The sequence below is a fragment of the Symphalangus syndactylus genome, chromosome 24, assembly GCF_028878055.3.
Source record: "Symphalangus syndactylus isolate Jambi chromosome 24, NHGRI_mSymSyn1-v2.1_pri, whole genome shotgun sequence".
Lineage (NCBI taxonomy): Eukaryota > Metazoa > Chordata > Mammalia > Primates > Hylobatidae > Symphalangus > Symphalangus syndactylus.
In genome coordinates, this window is record NC_072446.2 from 26,666,017 (window position 1) to 26,688,926 (window position 22,910).

Sequence of the window (22,910 nt, forward strand, 5' to 3'; positions counted from 1 at the left end):
TTTTTGTATTTTTAGTTGAACAGGGTTTCGCCATGTTGGCCAGGCTGGTCTCGAACTCCTGACCTCAGATGATCCACCCGCCTCGACATCCCAAAGTGCTGGGATTACGAGCGTGAGCCACTGCGCCCGGCCTCAATTTTCTTTAAAATTAATAAATCCACCTAGAGCACCCACTTCCTAACTGTAAAGTCAAGTCCTATTGCTATGCAATTCCTCTTCCTTCCCTGATCAAGCAGAACACATTTCTCTTGTTTATTTAATTTTATTAAAAACAACTTTAATATGAATAAAAAGTTACAAATAAGATTTCTTCATAAAGAGCAGCAACAGCCAAAGATCATCCTCATTCCCTTTGTCCCTGAAAACAGGCCCTTTTACCAGACCAATTTTGTCTTACCCTATCCTGAGGCAGGGATTCATCTTTGCAGGGCAAATAAGATCTGATCTCAGGGGCTGGGAGAGGAAGAGGGTGACCTTGCAGCACGGAGATAACTTTGGCCTTGAACAACGACTGAGGCTCCCAAGGAATGCCAAAAGTAGGGCTGAAAAGGGGCAGATTGAAAGGACTGTCACACAGTGGAGTTCCTTTCCTCTCTACCGTAACAATATTCCTAGCCCTACCTAGGAAGACATTGGCTAAAATGCTGACCCCTAGTATGTCCTGCTCACTTTAAACTCTCACACTTCCAAGAAGTGTTTGTGGTCCAATGCTTCAGCTAAAGTGCTTCAATAATGCATCACAGCTGTAGCAGGAAGGAATCCCTCCCCTTCTTCTTGCTTTCCCCAGAGGAAAGGGAGGCAGCCCACGTCCTTAAAGTCTCCTGGCTGCTGAAGGAACTCAGATGGCTGGGAGGGGCCGGCCCAGATATCCACAATCTTGCGCAGGGTGGAGTAGCGTTCCTCCAGCTCTGGCCCCTCGGTCTGCATGAGCAGGTTTGCTAACTCTCTGCTTAGGTCCTGAATCATGTCATTCCGTCCTTGCTTCTCAGGCTGGCCTGTGTTTGGGACCACGCCACAATCCTGGAGCTCCCCATTGGGCCCAAGGAGGTGCTGGTACTTCTTCTGCCATCGGCGGCACACCATGGCTTCACCAACCGGCTGCTGGCTGGTGTGCAGCAAAGCCAAAATGTGTCGGCATGGCAGGTGGTACCATTGTTGAAAGGAACAGCTGCAGCTACAGCCATCTTTGCTAACCTGGTGAGAGTCCTCTAGCAACTGAACATCCACTGAAGAACCAGCCATGTCCACCAGGTGGGTGGAGTTCTGTACCACCTCCCACTCATTGTGGCACAGCTTGTAGGCTAGTTCAGAGCCACTCTGGTGCAAGGTGTCCAGCATGCCAACCTGCGAGGGCGGCACCTGTGACTGCTGCTGTACCTGTACCTGCTGTGGGTCTGGCTTGGTCTCTTCTACAGGGAGGCTGGTAAGGCTCTCTCCACAGATTCGAAAAGCCTTCTTGGACTTCAGTGGCATGCTTGCCGGCCGAGCTCTCTTTAACTTGGGAGGAGCTGTGGGCAAGTTCTTCAAGCCTTTGGTGTTAAAGAAGTCTATGTAATCCACAAAGCAGAGGATGCAGTCCAGCAGGGACTGCTGTTCCCGAAAGAGGCTTGACACCTTGCTGGTGACAATGTCTAGGCTGTCCATGTAGGTGTTACACGCAAGCAGGCCCTTCCTAACATGCATGTACCACAGCAGTTCACAGGTGAACCAGTGGGCCTGCAGGAAGTTGAAGAGATCCTCATCCAGTAGGGCCTGGGACATCTTGCAGAGATTTTTCAGGCTGGCTTCGGAAGTGACAAACACAGCCTCCCGCAGGGCTTCCTTCATGAGCCTTTTAAAGGATGGATTTGCTGAACTACGATGCAACTTCTTCTCCAAGAGTCGGGTTGTGTGGTAGATGGAAAGGAGGATGCGGGCAGCAGGAAAGATCTCTTGCAGGATAGCCCGGTAATGGAAAGAAGGGTCCACAAAGACCACCTTGACCTTGGGCCAATCGGAGTTGAACTCTGTGAAGATGCCCAGCATCTTGGCCACAGAGGTGGCTGTCTCCGCCTTGAGCACAGCAAAGTGCACCACTCGACTTTCTCGTTCCTTATTCTCCACCAAGAAAGCATAGAGGATGTGGCCCTGGGTGTTCTCCACCCGGTGTAGCAAGAGATTCTCTGGGAATCGGATGAACAGGTCGCTCATCTTACTGCTCTGGAAGCTGAGCCGGTCCAGGTGTTGGCTGTCACCCACACTGAAGGAAGCCATGGAACCCTCATCTACCTTAAGAAAGTTCTTCATCACTTTTGCTATCTTGGCCAGGTCAGAAGGAGTGATGCCTTCCTGCTCTGGCTTTGAGGACACTTGTACCTTATCTAGGCAAAACAATGGCTCAACCAGGGACTTCTCGGCAGTGTCAAGGTCTTTTTTGGTTGTGGGCTGCACAGGCTGGAGTCTCTGCAGGCACATTGTCTTTTGAGATTTGCCAGTGGTGTCTCCTCCAGGACTAGCCACTTTAGAGTCACCATGTATGTGCTGTGTGTTTAGTTCACTGATAAATAGTCTATCTAGTCTCTCGTTGTACCTTAGGAGCAAGTACGCTGGGCACATGTCTGCCTCTCGCGTTCTCTTCCTGTTTGACTGGGTCCGAATGCAGACAAATTTCACCTGCACATACCTAGGGAAAGTAGAGGTGACAATGAGAAAGGTGCTGACCACCCCCCACCCCTTATAAAGATAAGACACCCCTTATAAAGATAAGACCCTGAAGGAGGCTGGGTACAGTGGCTCATGCCTATAACCCCAGCACTTTGGGAGGCCGAGGCGGGAGGATCACTTGAGCCCAGGAGTTTGAGACCAGCCTGGGCAACATGGCAAGATTTAAAAATCAGCCAGGTGTGGTGGTGTGTTCCTGTGGTCCCAGCTATTCAGGAGGCAGAGAAGGGAGGATCGCTTGAGCCTGGGAGGTTAAGGCTGCAGTAAGCCATGTTCATGCCACGGCACTCCAGCCTGGGCAACAGAGTGAAACCCTGTCTCAAAAAAACAAACGGCTGGGCGCGGTGGCTCAGGCCTGTAATCCCAGAACTTTGGGAGGCCGAGATGGGCACATCACCAGAGGTCAGGAGTTCAAGACCAGCCTGACCACCAACATGGAGAAACCCCGACTCTACTAAAAATACAAAATTAGCCAGGCATGGTGGTGCATGCCTGTAGTCCCAGATACTCAGGAGGCTGAGGCAGGAGAATCGCTTGAACTCGGGAGGCGGAGGTTGTGGTGAGCCGAGATCGCGCCATTGCACTCCAGCCTGGGCAACAAGAGCAAACTTCCGTCTCAAAACAAAAAAACAAAAAACAAACAAACAGAAAAAACCCCATAGGGTCAAGTGTAGTGGTTCTCAACTGTGGTCTCAACTACTCGGGAGGCTGAGGCTGGAGGATTGCTTGAGCTCAGGAGTTTGAGGCTGCAGTTAGCTCTGATTTGTGCCACTGTACTCCAGCCTAAGCAACAGACCAAGAGTTTATCTATTTTTTTTTTTTAAAAGGAAAAGGATTTATATATTAATAGAATTAAGGAAGGCCGGGCATGGTGGCTCACACCTGTAATCCCCGCACTTTGGGAGGCCAAGGAGGGCAGATCACAAGGTCAGGAGTTTGAGACTAGCCTGGCCAACATAGTGAAACCCTGTCTCTGTTAAAAATACAAAAAATTAGCCAGGTGTGGTGGCAGGCACCTGTAATCCCAGCTACTCGGGAGGCTGAGGCAGGAGAATCCCTTGAACCTGGGAGGCAGAGGTTGCAGGCTGAGATCACACTATTGTACTCCAGCCCGGGCAACAGTGCAAGACCCTGTCTCAAAAACAAACAAACAAACAAACAAATAGAATTAAGGAAAGAAGGAAGGCTGGGCGCTGTAGCTTACACCTGTAATCCCAGCACTTTGGGAGGCCAAGGTGGGAGGACTGCTTGAGATCAGGCTGGGCAACACAGCAAGAGACTGTCTCTAATTAAAAAAAATTTTTGGCCAGGCGTGGTGGCTCACTCCTGTAATCCCACCACTTTGGGAGGCTGAGACGGGCGGATCACGAGGTCAGGAGATTGAGACCATCCTGGCTAACATACTGAAACCCCGTCTCTACTAAAAATACAAAAAATCAGCTGGGCGTGGTGGCAGGTGCCTGTAGTCCCAGCTACTTGGGAGGCTGAGGCAGGAAAATGGCGTGAACCCAGAAGGCGGAGCTTGCTTGCAGTGAGCCGAGATCGCGCCACCGCACTCCAGCCTGGGTGACAGAGTGACACTCTGTCTAAAAAAAAAAAAAAAAAAAAAAAAAAAAAAAGTTAAAATTAAAACCCCCCAAATCAGGGCACGTGTTCTCAGGATCTCCTGAGGGTTGTGTTGTGGGGAAAAAAACAATAACAACAACAACAACAAAATCCCCATGAACCAAGAAGAGATTTACATTAACTCTCCAGTCCCAAAGTAGTCAGCTCTTTCTTTAAGAGCCTCTCCAACTCCAGCTCCCTTCATATCGCTCTACCGCACTTCTAAGCCCCGACTCCATTCTCTCTTGGTTGCCATTTGCAGCTGCCAACAATTCACCCTGAGGCAGGACAAGAGGGCAAATAGACAAAGAGCAGCAGCAGAGTGCTTAGCTGGTTACTCTCCTGTTTAAAATGTCCCCATTGTTTGTCTTTTGGGAACTACTGCTGTCTCTTCCTTCTCCGATAGCAAAGATAAAAGCGAGGCTCCAAGGACATTGGACTAGATCAGTGGTTCTCAACTGAACTTTTCAGGGCCTTTTGGGGCTAGGGAATGTTTGGTCCTCCTTTTGAAGAGACAAGATTACTGCTCATCTTGCTTTTTGAGACAAAGTCTCACTCTGTCACCCAGGCTAGAGTGCACTGGTGTAATCTCGGCTCACTGTAACCTCCACCTCCAGGGTTCAAGCAATTCTCCTGCCTCAGCCTCTCAAGTAGCTGGGACGACACGCGTGCAGCACTGCACCTGACTAATTTTTGTATTTGCAGTAGAGTCAGGGTTTCACCATGTTGGCCAGGCTGGTCTCGAACCCCTGACTTCAAGTGATGCACCCGCCTCAGCCTCCCAAAGTGCCGAGATTACAGGCGTGAGCCACCATGCTCAGTCTCTTTCTTTTTTGAGACAAGGTCTCACTGTTGCCCAGGTTGGTGTCGAACTTCTGGCTTGAGCAATCCTCCCACCTTAGCCTCCCAAGTAGCTGGGATTACAGGCATGAGCCACTGCATCTGGCTTCTGCTCATGTTTCATTTGAAGAAAAATGTCCACATCCTAAGAAAATTTGATAACCACCGGGCTAGATGATATTTAGGGTCTCTTCCAGCTTTGTCATTCTAGGCTTAAAGTGATGATTCAAAAGACAGGGCAGTTAAATTGAGTTATCTGTTCTTTTCTTATCTCTATTCAACCAGTTTCAAGGTCCAAATCAGGTGTCACCGTCTTAGAAAGCCTTTGTGGATGCCCCCAAGCCACAGTAATTGCTCCTGCCTCTGAATTAATGGCATTTATCTATAAGGCTTAGCACATTCTCTGGGTAGCACTATATCTAATGGCTAAAGAGAGGGGACACTGGAGGCTGACTGGATTTGAATACTGGCTCTACTACTCATAAGCTGTTCAAACTTAGGCAAGTCAATCACCTCTTTGTATACAGTTTCCTCATCATAAAATGAGATAATCTCATTACGGTTGTTATTAAGATTAAATGAGCCACAGGTTGGCTGGGCGCGGTGGCTCACGCCTGTAATCCCAGCACTTTGGGAGGCCGAGGCGGGCGGATCACGAGGTCAGGAGATCGAGACCATCCTGGCTAACACGGTGAAACCCCGTCTCTACTAAAAATACAAAAAAATTAGCCGGGCGAGGTGGTGGGCGCCTGTAGTCCCAGCTACGCGGGAGGCTGAGGCAGGAGAATGGCATGAACCCCGGGGGACGGAGCCTGCAGTGAGCCGAGATCACGCCACTGCACTCCAGCCTGGGTGAAAGAGCGAGACTCCTTCTCAAAAAAAAAAAAAAAAAAAAATGAGCCACAGGCAAAATATTTAGTCTAAAGCCTGATTCAGCCTTTTGTTTACGCTAAATACAAGTTAGCTGTTATTATTACAGGTTTTATGCCTTGTGACATTTTCTTAGATGTTTATCCAAGTGCCTTTCTAATTGGATGGGGATGTCCTCAAGTGTCAGGACTATTATTCCTCATGGTAGTCCAAGCCTCTAACACAATGCTGCGCCTTCAGCAGATGCTTGTTTTTGTTTTTTTTGTTTTTGTTTTTGTTTTTTTGAGACGGAGTTTCACTCTTGTTGCCCAGGCTGGAGTGCAATGGCTCGATCTTGACTCACTGCAACCTTCGCCTCCTGGGTTCAAGTGATTCTCCTGCATCAGCCTCCCAAGTAGCTGGGATTATAGGCATGCGCCACCATGCCCGGCTAATTTTGTATTTTTAGTAGAGATGGGGTTTCACCATGTTGGCCAGGCTGGTCTTGGAACTCCTGACCTCAGATGATCCGCCCACCTCGGCCTCCCAAAGTGCTGGGATTACAGGCGTGAGCCACTGCACCCGGCCCAGCAGATGCTTATGGATGATGTACTGGACGAATGGATCATGGACCACCAATGGGTGGGACGGGTCACACCCCTCCCTCCTCAGGGAGTGCCCCAGCCCAAAGACCAGGGGAAGGGAAAAAAATTTCACCCCCTGGCCTGACATGGCATAGCCTAGAAGCCCCACCTGTACTTTTCCAAATACTTTAATCCAGCTGGTCCAGTTTGCTCATCCTGTGGGGCAAGCTTGGGAAAACAGGATGTGTGAGTCTCACAGTAACAGGGTGGAGGGGCTTGGGGCTGAGAGTGTCTGTACCTATTGCGTGCACAGTGTGGGGGTGGTGCCATCTCTAGCTCTGGGCCAGGAAGGGCTGGAGCAGTCTAGTAGTATAGCGAGGCCAGTGAGGGGTGACCACTGTGTGGTCTCCGCCTGTCTCTCCAGCCTTGTTTTCATCACCTTGTTTTTTGTGTCCTAGAAAGACAAAATGCCTACAACTTTGTGTGTTCACCATGCTCTGTCTCACCTTTGTGCATGTTTGTCCCTTTGTCTGGAATGCCCTTCCTACCTTCCCTCCTCACAAAGCTTGCTCATCCTTCAGGACTACGTGCACCCATCATCTTTTCTAGGAAGCCTTCCTCAAGCCCTTAGTTGGGTACTACTCTTCTGCTGACTCGACATCTTAGCCTAACTCCAGCTCATCAAGTTATATTGACTTTATGTGTACTTAGTGAACATTTGTTGAGCTATTCCAAAGAAAGGTACTAGTGAGTGCCCACCACAAAGCTCCTTGTACCATTCTTGGCTCCATTTATGTCTGCCCCTCCCAGGGCGGGAACCTGGATATTCTTTTTGATTCTTCTTTCTCACCTACATCCAATATGTTAACAAGTCTTTTAGTTCTCCCCTACCACTGCTACATGTATTGAGGATTTATTACATATCCGGCTACATTAGGCCCCCAATGTGCATCATTTTACAGTAGGAAAAGGATTCTGTTATCATCTACATTTTATAGATGGGAAAACAAGCTTAAAGAGGTTCTCAAGGATGAGAATCTGGGATTTAATCCTCCAGCTAAGACCTGGGGACATGGGATTTGTACTGCTTGCTTGTCTGCAGTCTGACTAGTTAACCATTATGCTGCCTGTCTTCCTTCAAAATATTTATCCTTTCTCTGAGTTACCACTTTTACCCTCCTCATCTTGACTCCCAACACATTGGATAGGTTCAAAACTTCCTTAAGGATCTCTAAACATACTGTTTTTTTTTCCTTTTTTTTTTTTTTTTAAGACAGATATTCGTTCTCTTGCCCAGGCTAGAGTGCAGTGGTGTGATCTTGACTCACTGCAACCTCTGCCTCCCGGGTTCAAGCAATTCTTCTGCCTCAGCCTCCCAAGAGCTGGGATTACAAGTGCCTGCCACCATGCCTGGCTATTTTTTTCTTTTTTAGTAGAGATGGGGTTTCACTCCTGTGTAATCTCTCCCCTGAGTAGACTTTGAGAGTAGAGACTCTATAGCCTTTTGAACAACTTGTACAGTATTTGGTACATAGAATTCAGTAAATGTTTGAAAGTAAACAAATGACCTGTCCAAAGTTATAGTTAGTAAGAGTAATAGTGCTAGGACTAGGAGCCACGTCTTCTAAGAAAATTCTATCCCAGTGATCTTCCTATTATACTACTTATGTCATAGGAAGAATTTTTTATGCCTCAGTCATTCATTTGACATTCATAGAGCACCTATTATGTGCCAGACACTGGAAACACCATTGGCTCCTTTACCTCTGTAGTTACAGTAGAAAAACACAAACATCTACAGAGTAGATTGGAAGGAAGCAAGACTGGTTGACCCCCTCCAGATCCTGGTTAAGTGCTGTTAGATATAAGCACTAAAGAAGATTCAGGAAAGTATGAAATCTTGTCCCCATCTTGAAGGGAGTTTATGCCTTTACCAGGGAGACAGTAAGTACAGATGAATATACCTATAGTGCTCAATGAATTCTTGCAAAAGATTTCTGTGCTTCAATACGTTATATCTCAATAGAAGATCAAGGGAAACAGAAAAAAAATAACTTCAACCTAGCACTCATTAAGTTTGGAATTCATGATGCAAACAACAGCTTGCATCATGACTTCCAGTAGCTGGGCGCCATGGCTCACACCTGTAATCCTAGCATTTTGGGAGGCCGAGGTAGGTGGATCACTTGAGGCCAAGAGTTCGTGACCAGTCTGGGCAACATGGAGAAACTCCATCTCTACTAAAAATACAAAAAATTAGCCAGGCATGCTGGTGCACACCTGTAATCCCAGCTACTCGGGTGGCTGAGGCAGAAGAATCACTTGAACCCAGGAGGCAGAGGTTGCAGTGAGTCCACTGCACTCCAGCCTGGGTGACAGAGTGAGACTCTGTCTCAAAAAAGTAAAAAAAAAAGAAAAAAAAATTCCACTTAGCCATGTGACCTTGGACAAGTCACTTCACTTCCTCTAAGCCTCCAATATCTTATCTCTCTATATATGGAAATAATAATATGAATAATCAGTACCACTTAAAGTGAATTAATTTAAAAAGCTATAACAGGAATTGTTGGTTGCCAACTCAACATCCTTTGTCCCTTCTTTTCTATTTTCTTCAGTTGTCATTCCTCCCCCACGTCGCTATGTGCTTCAGGGCTAATCTAAGCCAATTAAGGTAACTGTATTAGGAATGGGCGTGGATATTGGCCCAATTAGGGACAAAGAAACATGATAGGAAATTGGCAGGAAACCAAGGAAGCCTTTTTTTTTTTTTGAGACGGAGTCTCCCTCTGTCACCCAGGTTGGAGTGCACTGGCATGGTCTTGGCTCACTGCAACCTCTGCCTCCCGGGTTCAAGCGATTCTCCTGCCTCAGCCTCCCGAGTAGCTGGGACTACAGGCACGCTACCATGACTGGCTAATTTTTGTATTTTTAGTAGAGACGGGGTTTTACCATGTTGGTCAGGCTGGTCTCAAACTCCTGACCTCGTGATCTGCCTGCCTCAGCCTCCCAAAGTGCTGGGATTACAGCCACCACGCTCGGCTTTTTTTTTTTTTTTTTTTTTTTGAGACAGAGTCTTGCTCTGTTGCCCAGGCTGGAGTGCAGTGGCAAGATCTCGACTCACTGCAACCTCTGCCTCCTGGGTTCCAGTGATTCTCCTGGCTTAGCCTCCCGAGTAGCTGGGATTACAGGTGCCCTCCACCACGCCTGGCTAATTTTTGTAGTTTTAGTAGAGACGGAGGGGTTTCACCATGTTGGCCAGGCTGGTCTTGAACTACTGACCTCGTGATCCACCCACCTCGGCCTCCCAAAGCACTGGGATTACAGGTGTGAGCCACCACGCCCGGCAAGGAAGGCTTTTTCTTCTGGATGTGACTCCTGCATTTGTGCCACGTGGGGAGCCTTCCTAAGGACAAAGCTGAGACCTGAACATGGCAGAGTGGAAAAATGCAGAGTCCAGGCCGCTGAGACAACGACCTTTGGAGGCCCACCTCTGGGCTTCTAAGTATCTGCAATAAGCCATTTTGAGTCAGGGTTTTCAGCTAATTGCAGCCAAAAACATACCCAGACACATTTCTTTTTTTTTTTTTTCTTTTGAGACGGAGTTTCGCTCTTATTGCCCAGTCTGGAGTGCAGTGGCATGATCTCACCTCACTGCAACCCCTGCCTCCCTGATTCAAGTGATTCTCTCCTGCCTCAGCCTCCCGAGTAGCTGGGATTACAGGCGCCCACCATCATGCCTGGCTAATTTTTTGTATTTTCAGTAGTGACAGGGTTTCACCATGTGGCCAGGCTAGTTTTGAACTCCGGGCCTTAAGCAATCCACTCGTCTTGGCCTCCCAAAGTGCTAGGATTATAGGCATCAGCCACTGCGCCCGGCCACCCAGAAACATTTTTTTTTTTTTTTTTTTTTTTTTTGAGACGGAGTCTTGCTCTGTCTCCCAGGCTGGAGTGCAGTGGCGCGATCTCGGCTCACTGCAAGCTCCGCCTCACGGGTTCACGCCATTCTCCTGCCTCAGCCTCTCCGAGTAGCTGGGACTACAGGCGCCCGCCACCACGCCCGGCTAATTTTTTGTATTTTTAGTAGAGACGGGGTTTCACCGTGGTCTCGATCTGCTGACCTCGTGATCCGCCCGCCTCGGCCTCCCAAAGTGCTGGGATTACAAGCGTGAGCCACCGCGCCCGGCCTAGAAACATTTCATAGGGAATAGTGATACACAAGATCTGGGTGGAACTTTACCTTTAAAAATGAGACTAAAATTATAAAGTTAGTATTATATTTAGCAGGGCCAGGCGCAGTGGCTCACGCCTGTAATCCCAACACTTTGGGAGGCAGAGGCAGGTGGATCACCTGAGGCCAGGAGTTCAAGACCAGCCTGACCAACATGGTGAAACCTTGTCTCTACTAAAAATACAAAAATTAGCTGGGCATGGTGGCTTGTGCCTGTAATCCTAGCTACTTGAGAGGCTGAGGCAGGAGAATTGCTTGCAGCGGGAGGTGGAGGGTGCAGTGAGCCGAGATCGCGCCACTTCACTCCAGCCTGGGTGACAAAACAAGACCCTGTCTCAAAAAATAATAATAATAATTATTATTATTATATTTAGCAAAAGTAGGTTATAATGGCAGCTATATGTCAATTCTCAGAATAATCAAAGAATGACTTAAAGCAACTATTCTTTTCCTAGTATAGTTTTCCCAAACACTAGGCCAGGTGCAGTGGTTCACGCATGTAATCCCAACACTTTGGGAGACCGAGGCGGGTGGATCACCTGAGGTCAGGAGTTCAAGACCAGCCTGGCCATCATGGTAAAACCCCGTCTCTACTAAAAATACAAAAATTAGCCAGGTGCCGTGGTGCATGCCTGTAATCCCAGCTACTCAGGAGGCTGAGGCTGCAGTGAGCCAAGATCGCACCACTGCACTCCAGCCTGGACAAGAGAGCAAGACTCTATCTCAAAAAAAAAAAAAAAAAAAAAAAAAATTCCCAAACACTATACTTACTTCATTTCCTGTCTCACTTTTGCAACATACAAAAGATGGTTTTCCAGAATATTCCTTAGCTTTACTAAGTTTCCCAAGGGCTTAATTTTTCCTAGGCAAATCCTCTACTTTTCAAGTTTTTATCATCTCATCATCCTTGTTGATGTCCCTTCTTCCTTTGTTAACTGGTGTAAGGCTGAAGGTTTTCTGTCATCACTTTCAGGGATTTCGTCTAGTCCTACAACTTTTGGGAGATGTGCCATTTCAGTCTGCAGTCAGTTTTATTTACATGTGCATTATCTTGATGCTTAATGTATCTCTTCATCGGCCAGAAATTGACTACCAAACATGTTAATGGGACTCGCAGGGATAAGCAGACGGATGGTTAAGTAGTGACTAATTTTATAAGTAGTTTGTTAGCAAGATTTTTGTGTGATGACTTTTGCTTTTCTATATAGCCTTGTAACTATGGATACATGGATAATGAAAACTCTGATAACAAGGGTCCTGCCAAAGGTGTGGTAGGATTGAGACAATTCTTGTAAAGTTCCTAGCAGAGAAGGAATGAGCTCCAACAAAGCATTTACAAATGGTGGCTGTTAACCTGAACAGCAATGGAGAGGGACAGCCAAGTACTTCATAGTTTAAGAAACATCAATCCCTCAAATGGCATAACAACAAGAAAAACTACCGTCATAAAAATATGAGAGGGGAAACTGGGCATAAAGTCACAGACTCTTCCCAGTTGATAGCGATGCTTCAAGAAAAATGAAAGTGGAGGCCACAGTTTAGATATACTCCAAGGCCAACTGCCCACAGCCACATAGCCAGAATTTAAGATATCCTGATTCCCTGAAATGCTAGCTCCAATCAATCATAAACAGAACACAAAGCTTTACATCCTTGTCAGCATGATTCAGTAAAATTAAAGGAATCAGCTACAGACAAAACAGTATGAACAGCTCTACTGGCTGTAAACAGAAATGTTAATGTATAACAGCCAATCACAAAAAAGGTCAAAATCCTTCCTTAGGCTTTATTAACACTGCCCTCACTACAGTGACTGGAGCATCTTACCAATCTCCAACTGTTCTTTTGTGTGCATAATAAAAATTTTTCTGGCCGGGCGCGGTGGCTCATGCCTATAATCCCAGAACTTTGGGAGGCTGAGGTGGGTGGATCACTTGAAGTCAGGAGTTCAAGACCAGCCTGGCTAACATGGTGAAACCCTGTCTCTACTAAAACTACAAAAATTAGCTGGCGTGGTGGCAAGCACCTGTAATCCCAGCTACTCAGGAGGCTAAGGCAGGAGAATTGCTTGAACTCGGGAGGCAGAAGTTGCAGTGAGAAGAGATAGCGTCACTGCACTCCAGCCTGGGCGACAAGAATGAGACTCTGTCTCAAAAAAAAAAAAAAAAAATTTCTAACTTGATCTGATTTTATTTTTTTGACATGAACTTTTGGTCATTTAGTGGTAATTCCCAGAGCATGTATCTTTGACTCTCTTTCAAATAACTACCACTTTCTATTACATACTATAGTTACAGCTTCAGCCAACATTTACTGAGCACTGTTTTAGCTGCTACAAGCATTTTCCTTTCCTTTTCTTCTTTCTCTCTTTTTTTGAGACAGGGTCTCTGTTGCTCAGGTAGGAGTGCAGTGGTGCAAACATGGCTCACTGTAGCTTCAAACTCCTGGGCTCAAGTGATCCTCCGGCTTCAGCCTCCTGAGTAGCTGGGACCACAAGAGCATGTCACCATGACCAGTTAATTTATTTTTTGTAGAAACGGGGTCTCGCCATGTTGCCCAGGCTGGTCTTGAACTTCTGGACTCAAGCAATCCTCCCACCTTGGTCTCCCAAGTGTTGGGATTACAGGCATGAGCCACTGCCCCTAGCCTGAATTTTCTTAATCATCCCCACACCCTTCTCATTTTGTAAAGGATGAAACTGTGTCAAGAGGTTAAGTTTTGCCCAAGGTCAAGGGCAAGGGGGGTCTCTTTTTTTTTTTTTTTTTTTGAGACGGAGTCTTGCTCTGTCGCCCAGGCTGGAGTGCAGTGGCACGATCTCAGCTCACTGCAAGCTCCGCCTCCCAGGTTGACGCCATTCTCCTGCCTCAGCCTCCCGCGTAGCTGGGACTACAGGCGCCCGCCATCACGCTCGGCTAATTTTTTGTATTTTTAGTAGAGACGGGATTTCACCATGTTAGCCAGGATGGTCTCGATCTCCTGACCTTGTGATCCGCCCATCTCAGCCTCCCAAAGTGCTGGTATTACAGGCTTGAGCCACCGCGCCCGGCCAAGGGGGTTCTCTTTTACTCCAGAGCTCTTCCTTTTAACCGTTAGGCCAGCTTTTCTAGAAAAAGGATTCCCAATGACCTTTACATCTGCCATAGCCACCCATATAATATTTGCACTCAATATTTTCAATTTTTTTTTTTGAGATGGAGTCTCGCTCTCTCACCCAGACTGGAGTGCAGTAGTGCGATCTCAGCTCACTGCAACCTCTGCCAGGTTCAAGTGATCCTCCTGCCTCAGCCCCCTGAGTAGCTGGGATTATAGGTGCCCACCACCACACCCGGCTAATTTGTGTATTTTTAGTAGAGACGGTTTCACCATGTTGGCCAGGTTGGTCTTGAACTCCTGGGCTCAAGCAATCCTCCCACTTTGGCCTCCCAACTGCTGGGATTACAGGCATGAGCCACTGCCCCCTAGCCTGAATTTTTTTTTTTTTTTGAGACAGAGTCTCACTCTGTCGCCCAGGCTGAAGTGCAATGACGTGATCTTGGCTCACTGCAACCTCCGCCTCCCGGGTTCCAGCGATTCTCCTGCCTCAGCCTCCCGAGTAGCTGGGATTACAGGTGCCTGCCACCACACCCAGCTAATTGTTGTATTTTTAGTAGAGACGGGGTTTTACCGTGTTAGCTAGGATGGTCTCGATCTCCTGACCTCGTGATCCACCAGCCTTGGCCTCCCGAAGTGCTGGGATTACAAGCATGAGCCACCACGCCCGGCCCTGAATTTTCTTAATCATTGCCACACCCTTCTCATTTTGTAAACGATGAAACTATGTCAAGAGGTTAAGTTTTACCCAAGGTCAAGGGCAAAGGCAGTCTCTTTCACTCCAGACCTCTTCCTTTTAACCGTTAGGCCAGCTTTTCCAGAAAAAGAATTGCTTTTCCAGAAAAAGAATTGCCAATCACCTTTACATCTGCCATAGCCACCCATATAATATTTGCACTATTATTTTCTTTTTATTTTTTGAAATGGAGTCTCACTCTGTCACCCAGGCTGGAGTACAGTGGCACGATCTTGGCTCACTGCAAGCTCCACCTCCCGGGTTCACGCCATTCTCCTGCCTCAGCCTCGAGTAGCTGGGACTACAGGTGCCCGCCACCAGGCCTGGATAATTTTTTTTTTTTTTTTTGAGACAGAGTTTTGCTCTTGTTGCCTAGGCTGGAGTGCAACGGCATGATCTTGGCTCACTGCAACCTCTACCTCCCAGGTTCAAGCAATTCTCCTGCCTCAGCCTCCCAAGTAGCTGGGATTGCAGGTGTGAGCCACCACACCCGGCTATTCTTTGTATTTTTAGTAGAGATGGGGTTTCGCCATGTTGGCCAGGCTGGTCTTGAACTCCTGACCTCAAGTGATCCGCCCGCCTCGGCCTCCCAAATTGCTGGGATTACAGGTGTAAGCCACTGCGCCCGGCTACACGCCTGGATAATTTTTTTGTATTTTTAGTAGAGACAGGGTTTCTCTGTGTTAGCCAGGATGGTCTTGATCTCCTGACCTCATGATCCACCCGCCTTGGCCTCCCAAAGTGCTGAGATTACAGGCGTGAGCCACCGCGCCCAGCCCTGCACTATTATTTTCAAAATTTTTTTTGAGATGGAGTCTCACTCTGTCATCCAGGCTGGAGTGCAATGGCGTGATCTCAGCTCACTGCAGCCTCCGCCTCTCGGGTTCAAGGCATCCTCCTGCCTCAGCCCCCTGAGTAGCTGGGATTATAGATGCCCATCACCTCGCCTGGCTAATTTATGTATTTTTAGTAGAGTTGGTTTCACCATGTCGGACAGGCTGGTCTCAAACTCCCGACTTCAAGTGATCCACCCCCCTCGGCCTCCCCAAGTGTTGGGATTATAGGCGTGAGCAACATCCAGCTGTAAATGGTTTTCTTTAAATTAGTTCACTTGCTTTGCTTTGCTTATCAAGGAACTTCATGTCTACATATTCACATAAGTATTAATATCATCTCACCTGACCACCCAGTAATATGTGTATTTGGCTGCAGAAACATGTACTAAATTACCTCCTAAAAACATTTCCCCCACCAACCCTCCAGTCCCCCAAGACACCCACGTATCACTCAAAAAGCCCAATACAGTGAGCTCTGCACAGAGCCAGTGTGCAATAAATGATCCAAGAATGTCCTTTATAACATCACAACCAGCAGTCAACTTGTTTCTGCTAAAGACCTGTGCTGCTCATGAATTCACCGCCTCCTAAGCTATCTCAGTCCGCTATTGTCCTCAGGGGTGGAGCCTACAATTTCCTCATCTTTGTACTCCAGCTCATCTTTGTACTCCTGGCCCACAGTAAACACTTAGCCTCTTACTACAAGTTTGTTGAGGGAAAAATGGACAAGTGACATTAGAAGACTATTAGAGCCCAGTGGCTAAGTACAACAATTAAGAGCTCTGTCAGTAAATAGGCTGGGTCTAATCTTCAGTTATTTTTGTTGTTGTTCTGAGACAGAGTCTCGCTCTGCTGCTCAGGCTGCAGTGCAGTGGTGCCATCTCAGCTCACTGCAGCCTCCTCTTCCGGGTTAAAGTGATTCTCCTGCCTCAGCCTCCTGAGTAGCTGGGATTACAGGCACGTAACACCACGCCTGGCTAATTTTTTTATTTTTAGTAGAGAAAGGCACTGTTGTAAGCACTTTACATGTATTAACTAATTTAATGGGAACAGCAAAATGTGCCTCTGACAAGGTTATTCAGAGAACCAGGTCAGGTAATAAAGGTGAATGTGCTTTATAAAGTATCTGCAAAATCTCAGGGCTGATAGTTTTTTCTGAGCAAGAGCCTGCATTGGTTTAGGGTGTCAACCAGCACTCCCACCCTGTTCCTGACAACCAGAATAAGTGTCACCACACCCCTCCACAGGGCACCCTGGGTTTTTCCTTTGGAGCTCTACTACCACTTTAAGGAAATTATTATTTCTGTGATTATAGATTAGTATTTGTCTCCACAAGAGCAGAGATTCAATTTATATTTTTCAACAACGTATCTCCAGACACCAGCATGAAGTAACTTTTTAGTCAACAATTGCAAAAAAAAAACAAAAAAACAAGGAAATCGACAAAAGTCAAATCAAATTGCCCATACAGTGGCATAATTTCCAAGATATATTGGTAAGTGAGAAGAGCCAGGTACAGCAGGTACAGAAGGCTATGTCTAAATAGCATGCTGCCACTTGTGTTAAAACAACAAAAAGATGGCCGGGCGCGGTGGCTCACGCCTGTAATCCCAGCACTTTGGGAGGCAGAGGCAGGCGGATCACGAGGTCAGGAGATCGAGACCATCCTGGCTAACACAGTGAAACCCCGTCTCTACTAAAAATACAAAAAATTAGCCGGGTGTGGTGGCGGGCGCCTGTAGTCCCAGCTACTCCAGAGCCTGAGGCAGGAGAATGGTGTGAACCTGGGAGGCGGAGCTTGCAGTGAGCCGAGATTGCGCCACTGCACTTCAGCCTGGGTGACAGAGCGAGACTCTGTCTCAAAAAAAAAAAAAAAAAAAAAGTTTGTTCAGCCTCAGTATCTCTCAGGAAGGTAACGCTGATTGCCTCTATATAATAATGCAGTGGGCCAGGCACAGTGGCTCATGCCTGTAATCCTAGCACTTTGCAGGCCGAGGAGGGAGGATCACTCGAGCCTAGGAGTTCAATATCAGTTCAGGCAACATAGTGAGACCTTGCCTCTACAAAAATAAAAATAAATAAATACATAGGCTGGGCGTGGCAGCTCACAGCTGTAACTGCAGCCCTTTCGAAGGCAGAGATGGGTGTACAACTTGAGGTCAGGAGTTCAACACCAGCTTAGCCAACATGGCAAAACCCCGTCTCTACTAAAAATACAACAATTAGCCAGGCGTGGTGGTGCATGCCTGTAGTCTCAGCAACTTGGGAGGCTGAGACAGGAGAATCACTTGAACCCAGGAGGCAGAGGTTGCAGTGAGCCAAGATCGCACCACTGTACTCCAGCCTGGGTGACAGAGCAAGACTCCATCTCAAAATAAGTAAGTAAATAAATAAAAATGAAATAAATAAATAGATAAAAAAGATAATACAGACTGGGCACGGTGACTCACACCTGTAATCCCAGCAGGGGAGGCTGAGGCGGGCAGATCATGGGGTCAGGAGATCGAGACCATCCTGGCAAACATGGTGAAACCCTGTCTCTACTAAAAATACAAAAATTAGCTGGATGGGGTGGTGCGTGCCTGTAATCTCAGCTACTTGGGAGGCTGAGGCAGGAGAATCACTTGAACCAGGGAGTCAAATGTTGCGGGGACCCAAGATCATGCCACTGCACTCCAGCCTGGCGACAGAAATTCCATCTCTCAAAAAAAAAAAAAAAAAAAAAAAAAAAAACCCCCAAAAAACACAAAAGCTAATGCAGTGGAGGTGACCCTTTTAGTCCCTTCTGTACTGTTTGAAAAAATTTTTAATTATGTTAACCACTCAAAAACACTTATTTATTTATTTAGAGACAGAGTCTCGCTGTGTCGCCCAGGCTGGAGTGTAGTGGCATGATCTCAACTCACTGCAACCTCCGCCTCCTGGGTTCAAGTGATTGAATTGTGTCTGGCCCAAAAACACTTTTAAAATTGTTCACCTTCAAAAACAAAAACAGGTCCGGCATGGTGGTTCACATCTGTAATCCCAACACTTTGGGAGGCTGAGGCAGGAGGACAGCTTGAGGCTAGGAGTTCAAGACCAGCCTGGGCAACATGGCAAGACCCTGTCTCTATACAAAAAATTTAAAAAAAAATTAGCCTGGCACGGGGGTACATGCCTGTAGTCCTAGCTACTTAGGAGGCTGAGGTAGTAAGATTACTTGAGGCCAGGATTTCAAGGTTACAGTGAACTATGATCCTCCCACTGTACTCTAGCCTGGGCAACAGAGCGAGACCTTGTCTCCTAAAACAAACAAAACAAACCCCAACCCACCAACCTGCTTATCAACCCTCCAATTTCCTTTCCTGTTGCTCCATCATAAATCCTTCCTTCTAGCTAAGCAGGTCTCCTCATGGCTTTTGTATGTGTGTGCAAACATACATACATTCATCACTGCTTGCTTTTTTTTTTTTTTTTTTTTTAGAGACAGGATCTTACTCTGTTGTTGCCCAGGCTAAAATGTAGTGTGCAGTGGTGTGATCATAGCTCACTGCAACCTCCGACTCCTGAGATCAAGCAATCCTCCTGCCGCAGCCTCCAGAGTAGCTGGTACTACAGGCACACACCACTATGTCTGGCTACTTTTTGTATTTTTTGTAGAGACGAGGTTTGGCATGTTGCCCAGGCTGGTCTAGAACACCTGGCCTCAAGCCATCTGCCTGCCTCAGCCTACCAAAGTGCTGGAATTCTAGGTGTGAGCTGCCACGCCTGGCCCCTAATTTTAAATTTTGTTTTGTGGAGACGGGGATCTCACTTTGTTGCCCAGGCTGGTCTCGAACTCTTGATTTCAAGCAATCTCCCTGTCTCAGCCTCCCAAAGTATTAGGATTACAAGTGTGAGCCACTGTGCCCAGCCCATCACTGTTTTCTAATAGAAGCACATCATGTTTACGTCTGTACTGACTCACACCATTTTTCCCTCCAGGATATTAATCTTCTTGTGGCAGGCAGAATGGTCCCTTGAAGATGTCCTTGTCCTAATCCTAGAATCTGTGAATATGTTAGGTTACATGGCAAAGGAGAATTAAGGTTGCAGATAGAATTAAGGTTGCTATCAGCTGACTTGAAAATAGGGAAATTATCTGGGATTATCTGGGTGGGCCCAATATAATCACAAGGATCCTTAAAAGTGGAAGAGGGAGGCAGAAGAGGGAGTCAGAGACGTGATGACAGAAGCAAGGTCAGAGTGATGTGATGACTCAACCTGCTACTGCTGTCTTTGAAGATGGAGGAAGGGGGCCATGACCCAAGGTGTGTTGGGCAGCCTCTAGGAGGTGGAAAAGGAAAGGAAATGGATTCTTTTTTTTTTTTTTTTTGAAACGGAGTCTTGCTCTGTCGCCGAGGCTGGAGTGCAATGGCGCGATCTTGGCTCACTGCAACCTCCACCTCCCGGGTGCAAGCAATTCTCCTGCCTCAGCCTCCCGAGTAGCTGGGATTACAGGCATGTGCCACCTCGCCTAGCTAATTTTTGTATTTTTAGTAGAGACGGGGTTTCACCATGTTGGCCAGGCTGGTCTTGAACTGCTGACCTCAAGTGATCTGCCCACCTTGGCCTCCCAAAGTGCTGGGATTACAGGCATCAGCCACCGCACCCGGCAGGAAATGGATTCTTCCCCAGGGACTCCAGAAAAAAATACAGCCCTGCAGACATCTTGATTTAGCCTGGTAAGACCTGTGCCTGACTTCTAACCTAAATAACTCTAAGATAATAAATCTGTGTTGCTTTGCACCACTAAACTTGTGGTAATTCGCTAGAGGGGCAAAGGGAAAACCAATACACCTTCTGACAGCTCTCCATCTTTGGGGGCCCAGCTCAAGCCTCCCTTTCACTCTTACGTCTCTAGCTCGCAGTGATTTTTCTCTTCTGAGTTCCTGCAGCACCTATTTCCCTGAATCACATGGTTAGTACTTGATAACTCACTCATTCAATAATTACTTAATGCCTGCTATGGGCCACACCTTGCGATAGACACCGGAGATGGTCTTCCTGAAGGGTGTTTAGGGGCAACTGTGTTTTTTTTTTTTTTTTTTGTATTCCTCTCATTGCTTAGCAAAGTCCTACCCACAAAAGACAAGGTCCAAACACCTCACAATGGTCCCTAAAGACCCTTAGACTGCAAATGACTTCATCTCCTGCCAAACATGGTATCCCTCACTGTTACTCTAACATGCCAACCTTCTTTCATGTATCTTTGTCTTTGCTCCTGCAGGTCCTTCTGCACAGCAACTTCTGGTCAAATGCCTCCATGGTACTCAGTAATTAACCACAGATCTACTCTAGCACTCTACATTCATTCACAGCCCAGGGAAACCATCAATTCCAGTGTGAAGACTTTCCCCACCTCCCAGGCATTTGTCATTTCTTTCTCTGTACATTTCTTCTTTTTTTTTTTTTTCCCCACATTCCTTTTAAAGCATTTATCACATACCAGTTTGCTTGAGTTCAAGTTTATCCTAGTTCTCTGGGGATAGTTTGAACACATTCATCTTTATGTCATCTATACCCAGCATAGCACTAGACTTCAGAACAGTGGAAAGAATATAGCCTGGCTCTCTAATTGAGGAGCTTTGGTTGAGCATCTCAATCCAAGTCTCAAACTCGGATATGGTTTAACTCTGAGTTGGCCCGCATGCTCTGAGTTAAAATTCGAACTGATATTCAATTTTTTTAAATGGGAAAATCCACGTAAAGTGTGGATTTCTGACAACTCTTGCCCAAAATTCTGGCAACACTAGATCTTTATTTTCATATGGCGGCCATCAGCTGGAGCTGATTAGATGGCATCTACTCTCCATTTTGCCCATTTCACACTTCTGTTGTCCCTAGCACAAAGACCTGGTGTTGGTTGCTATTTCATCATTCTTTTTCTTAAAGTAAAATTCAAAGTTAAAACTTTCTTACACTGGGCTGTTTCACCTAATCCCTAAAGGCATCTGAGTTTTCAACTCCTGTCTTAACCTCTAAGCCTGACTTCTCACCTGTCAAATCTTCTCATCTGTCAAACGGAAAAAAATAACATTTATCTGTAATTCTGAAAAAAAGCCCTGCAGGGTAAAGCATGCATAGAGAACACTGCCTGGCACATGGAAAGTGTTTGAAAACGGTTAATATAAGGAGCTCAAAAACCATTTACAAAATGAACGAATAGACCAGTCACAGTGGCTCATGCCTGTAATCCTAACACTTTGAGACGCCGAACGATCGCTTAGTCCAGGAGTCTGGGAACAGCCTGGCCAACATAACAAGACCTAGTCAGTACAAAATCAAAAATAATTAGCCAGGCATGGTGGCGTGCACCTCCAGTTCCAACTACTTGAGAGGCTGAGGTGGGAGGATCGCTTGAGCCCAGCAGTTGAAGGCTCAGTGAGCTGATTGTGCCACTGCACTCCAGCCTGAGGGACAGACTGAGACCCTGTTTCAACAAATATATAAGAACTAAAAACTTAATGAATGAACGAACGAACATTCAAATGACCATGTGACTGTTTTGTAAAGAGGAGAGTGATGAAGGAAATTATCGCCAAGGTGTTTTTATCCGTTTATGAAAGCCATACTTTGTATTTGGGTTGCTGCAGCTGCTCAAAACAATGGGAGAAACTGCAGTTAAAATTCCAGAAAAGCCTGTGAATGCAGCGAAAGTGAAGTGGGTGGTCAAAAACCGATGGCCGTGGAGGCTTAGCTCTCTTCACAAGGCACACAGCAGGTGCTCAATGAGTGCCTGTTGAATGAATGGCCACGCAGCCCAATGCGTGCCTATGCACCCCTCCTCCTCCACGCAGCCCTCCGGAGGTCCAGCCTCCTCCCCACCCTCTTGCCCCGCCCCGCCCAACCCCGCCCGCCCTTACAGGATGTCCTCGCGGATGGAGGTGCCATGGTTGAGGTTGTGGAAGCGGACGGAGACGCAGTCCCTGAGAATGAAGGAGCACCTGTTCTCCCTTTTGTAGGCGCTGAAGCACTCCTTGAAGTCCTCATAGGTCTTGAAGCAGCTGCCCAGCTCCATGGCCGCCCCCACAACCCACACTAGGGGATGGTCCCAACCCGGGCCCAATATCACACCAGGGGTCAAAGGTCACACTATGAGGGTTTATAGGCAGGCGTGGGCCCAGAATGCCTTAAGGGTCCGCCCCAACTGGGTGGCCTATTCTGGAACTCAGGGAGGAGCCCTAGGCCTGACCGGGTTACAAGAGGAAGGGGGGGTATTTGCTATCTGACAGGGGAAATGACACTCAGTCCATATTATCCAGTCCCGAGGTTCCGCCCCCTCAGCGACATATCCAGTCACACACAGGATTCGCAGATTGGCATTCATTTTCTCCAATTGCTAGAGAAAGAGGGCCACAGCTACCAGTGGACTGACAGGAGTCCTGACCAATCATAACCTAGATTCCGCCTTCCCGGGGTCT

General features: G+C 47.1%; 1 protein-coding gene across 2 annotated transcripts; it reads right to left on the minus strand.

Annotated features, from left to right (window-relative positions):
- Positions 1-242: 242 nt before the first annotated feature.
- On the minus strand, positions 243-22,760 carry ZSWIM3 (zinc finger SWIM-type containing 3). 2 transcript variants are annotated; one of them, XM_055265265.2, is made up of 2 exons: positions 22,353-22,760; positions 243-2,662 (listed from the first exon to the last, which is right to left on the minus strand). In XM_055265265.2, the coding sequence occupies exons 1-2, from the start codon at positions 22,505-22,507 to the stop codon at positions 727-729; spliced, it is 2,091 nt and encodes a 696-aa protein (XP_055121240.1). In that variant the 5' UTR covers positions 22,508-22,760; the 3' UTR covers positions 243-726. The 2 variants fall into 2 exon arrangements, with proteins under 2 accessions (XP_055121240.1, XP_055121241.1); XM_055265266.2 differs by lacking the exon at positions 22,353-22,760 and adding an exon at positions 6,877-7,232.
- Between the last annotated feature and the right edge of the window lie 150 nt (positions 22,761-22,910).

Bases quoted from the DNA above. Each gene is read 5' to 3' on its own strand.
- ZSWIM3 (XM_055265265.2), bottom strand. From the start codon at position 22,507: ATGGAGCTGGGCAGCTGCTTCAAGACCTATGAGGACTTCAAGGAGTGC. The intron at 2,663-22,352 runs GTAAGGGCGGGC...TACTTTCCCTAG, and splicing joins TCCATCCGCGAGGACATCCT to GTATGTGCAGGTGAAATTTG.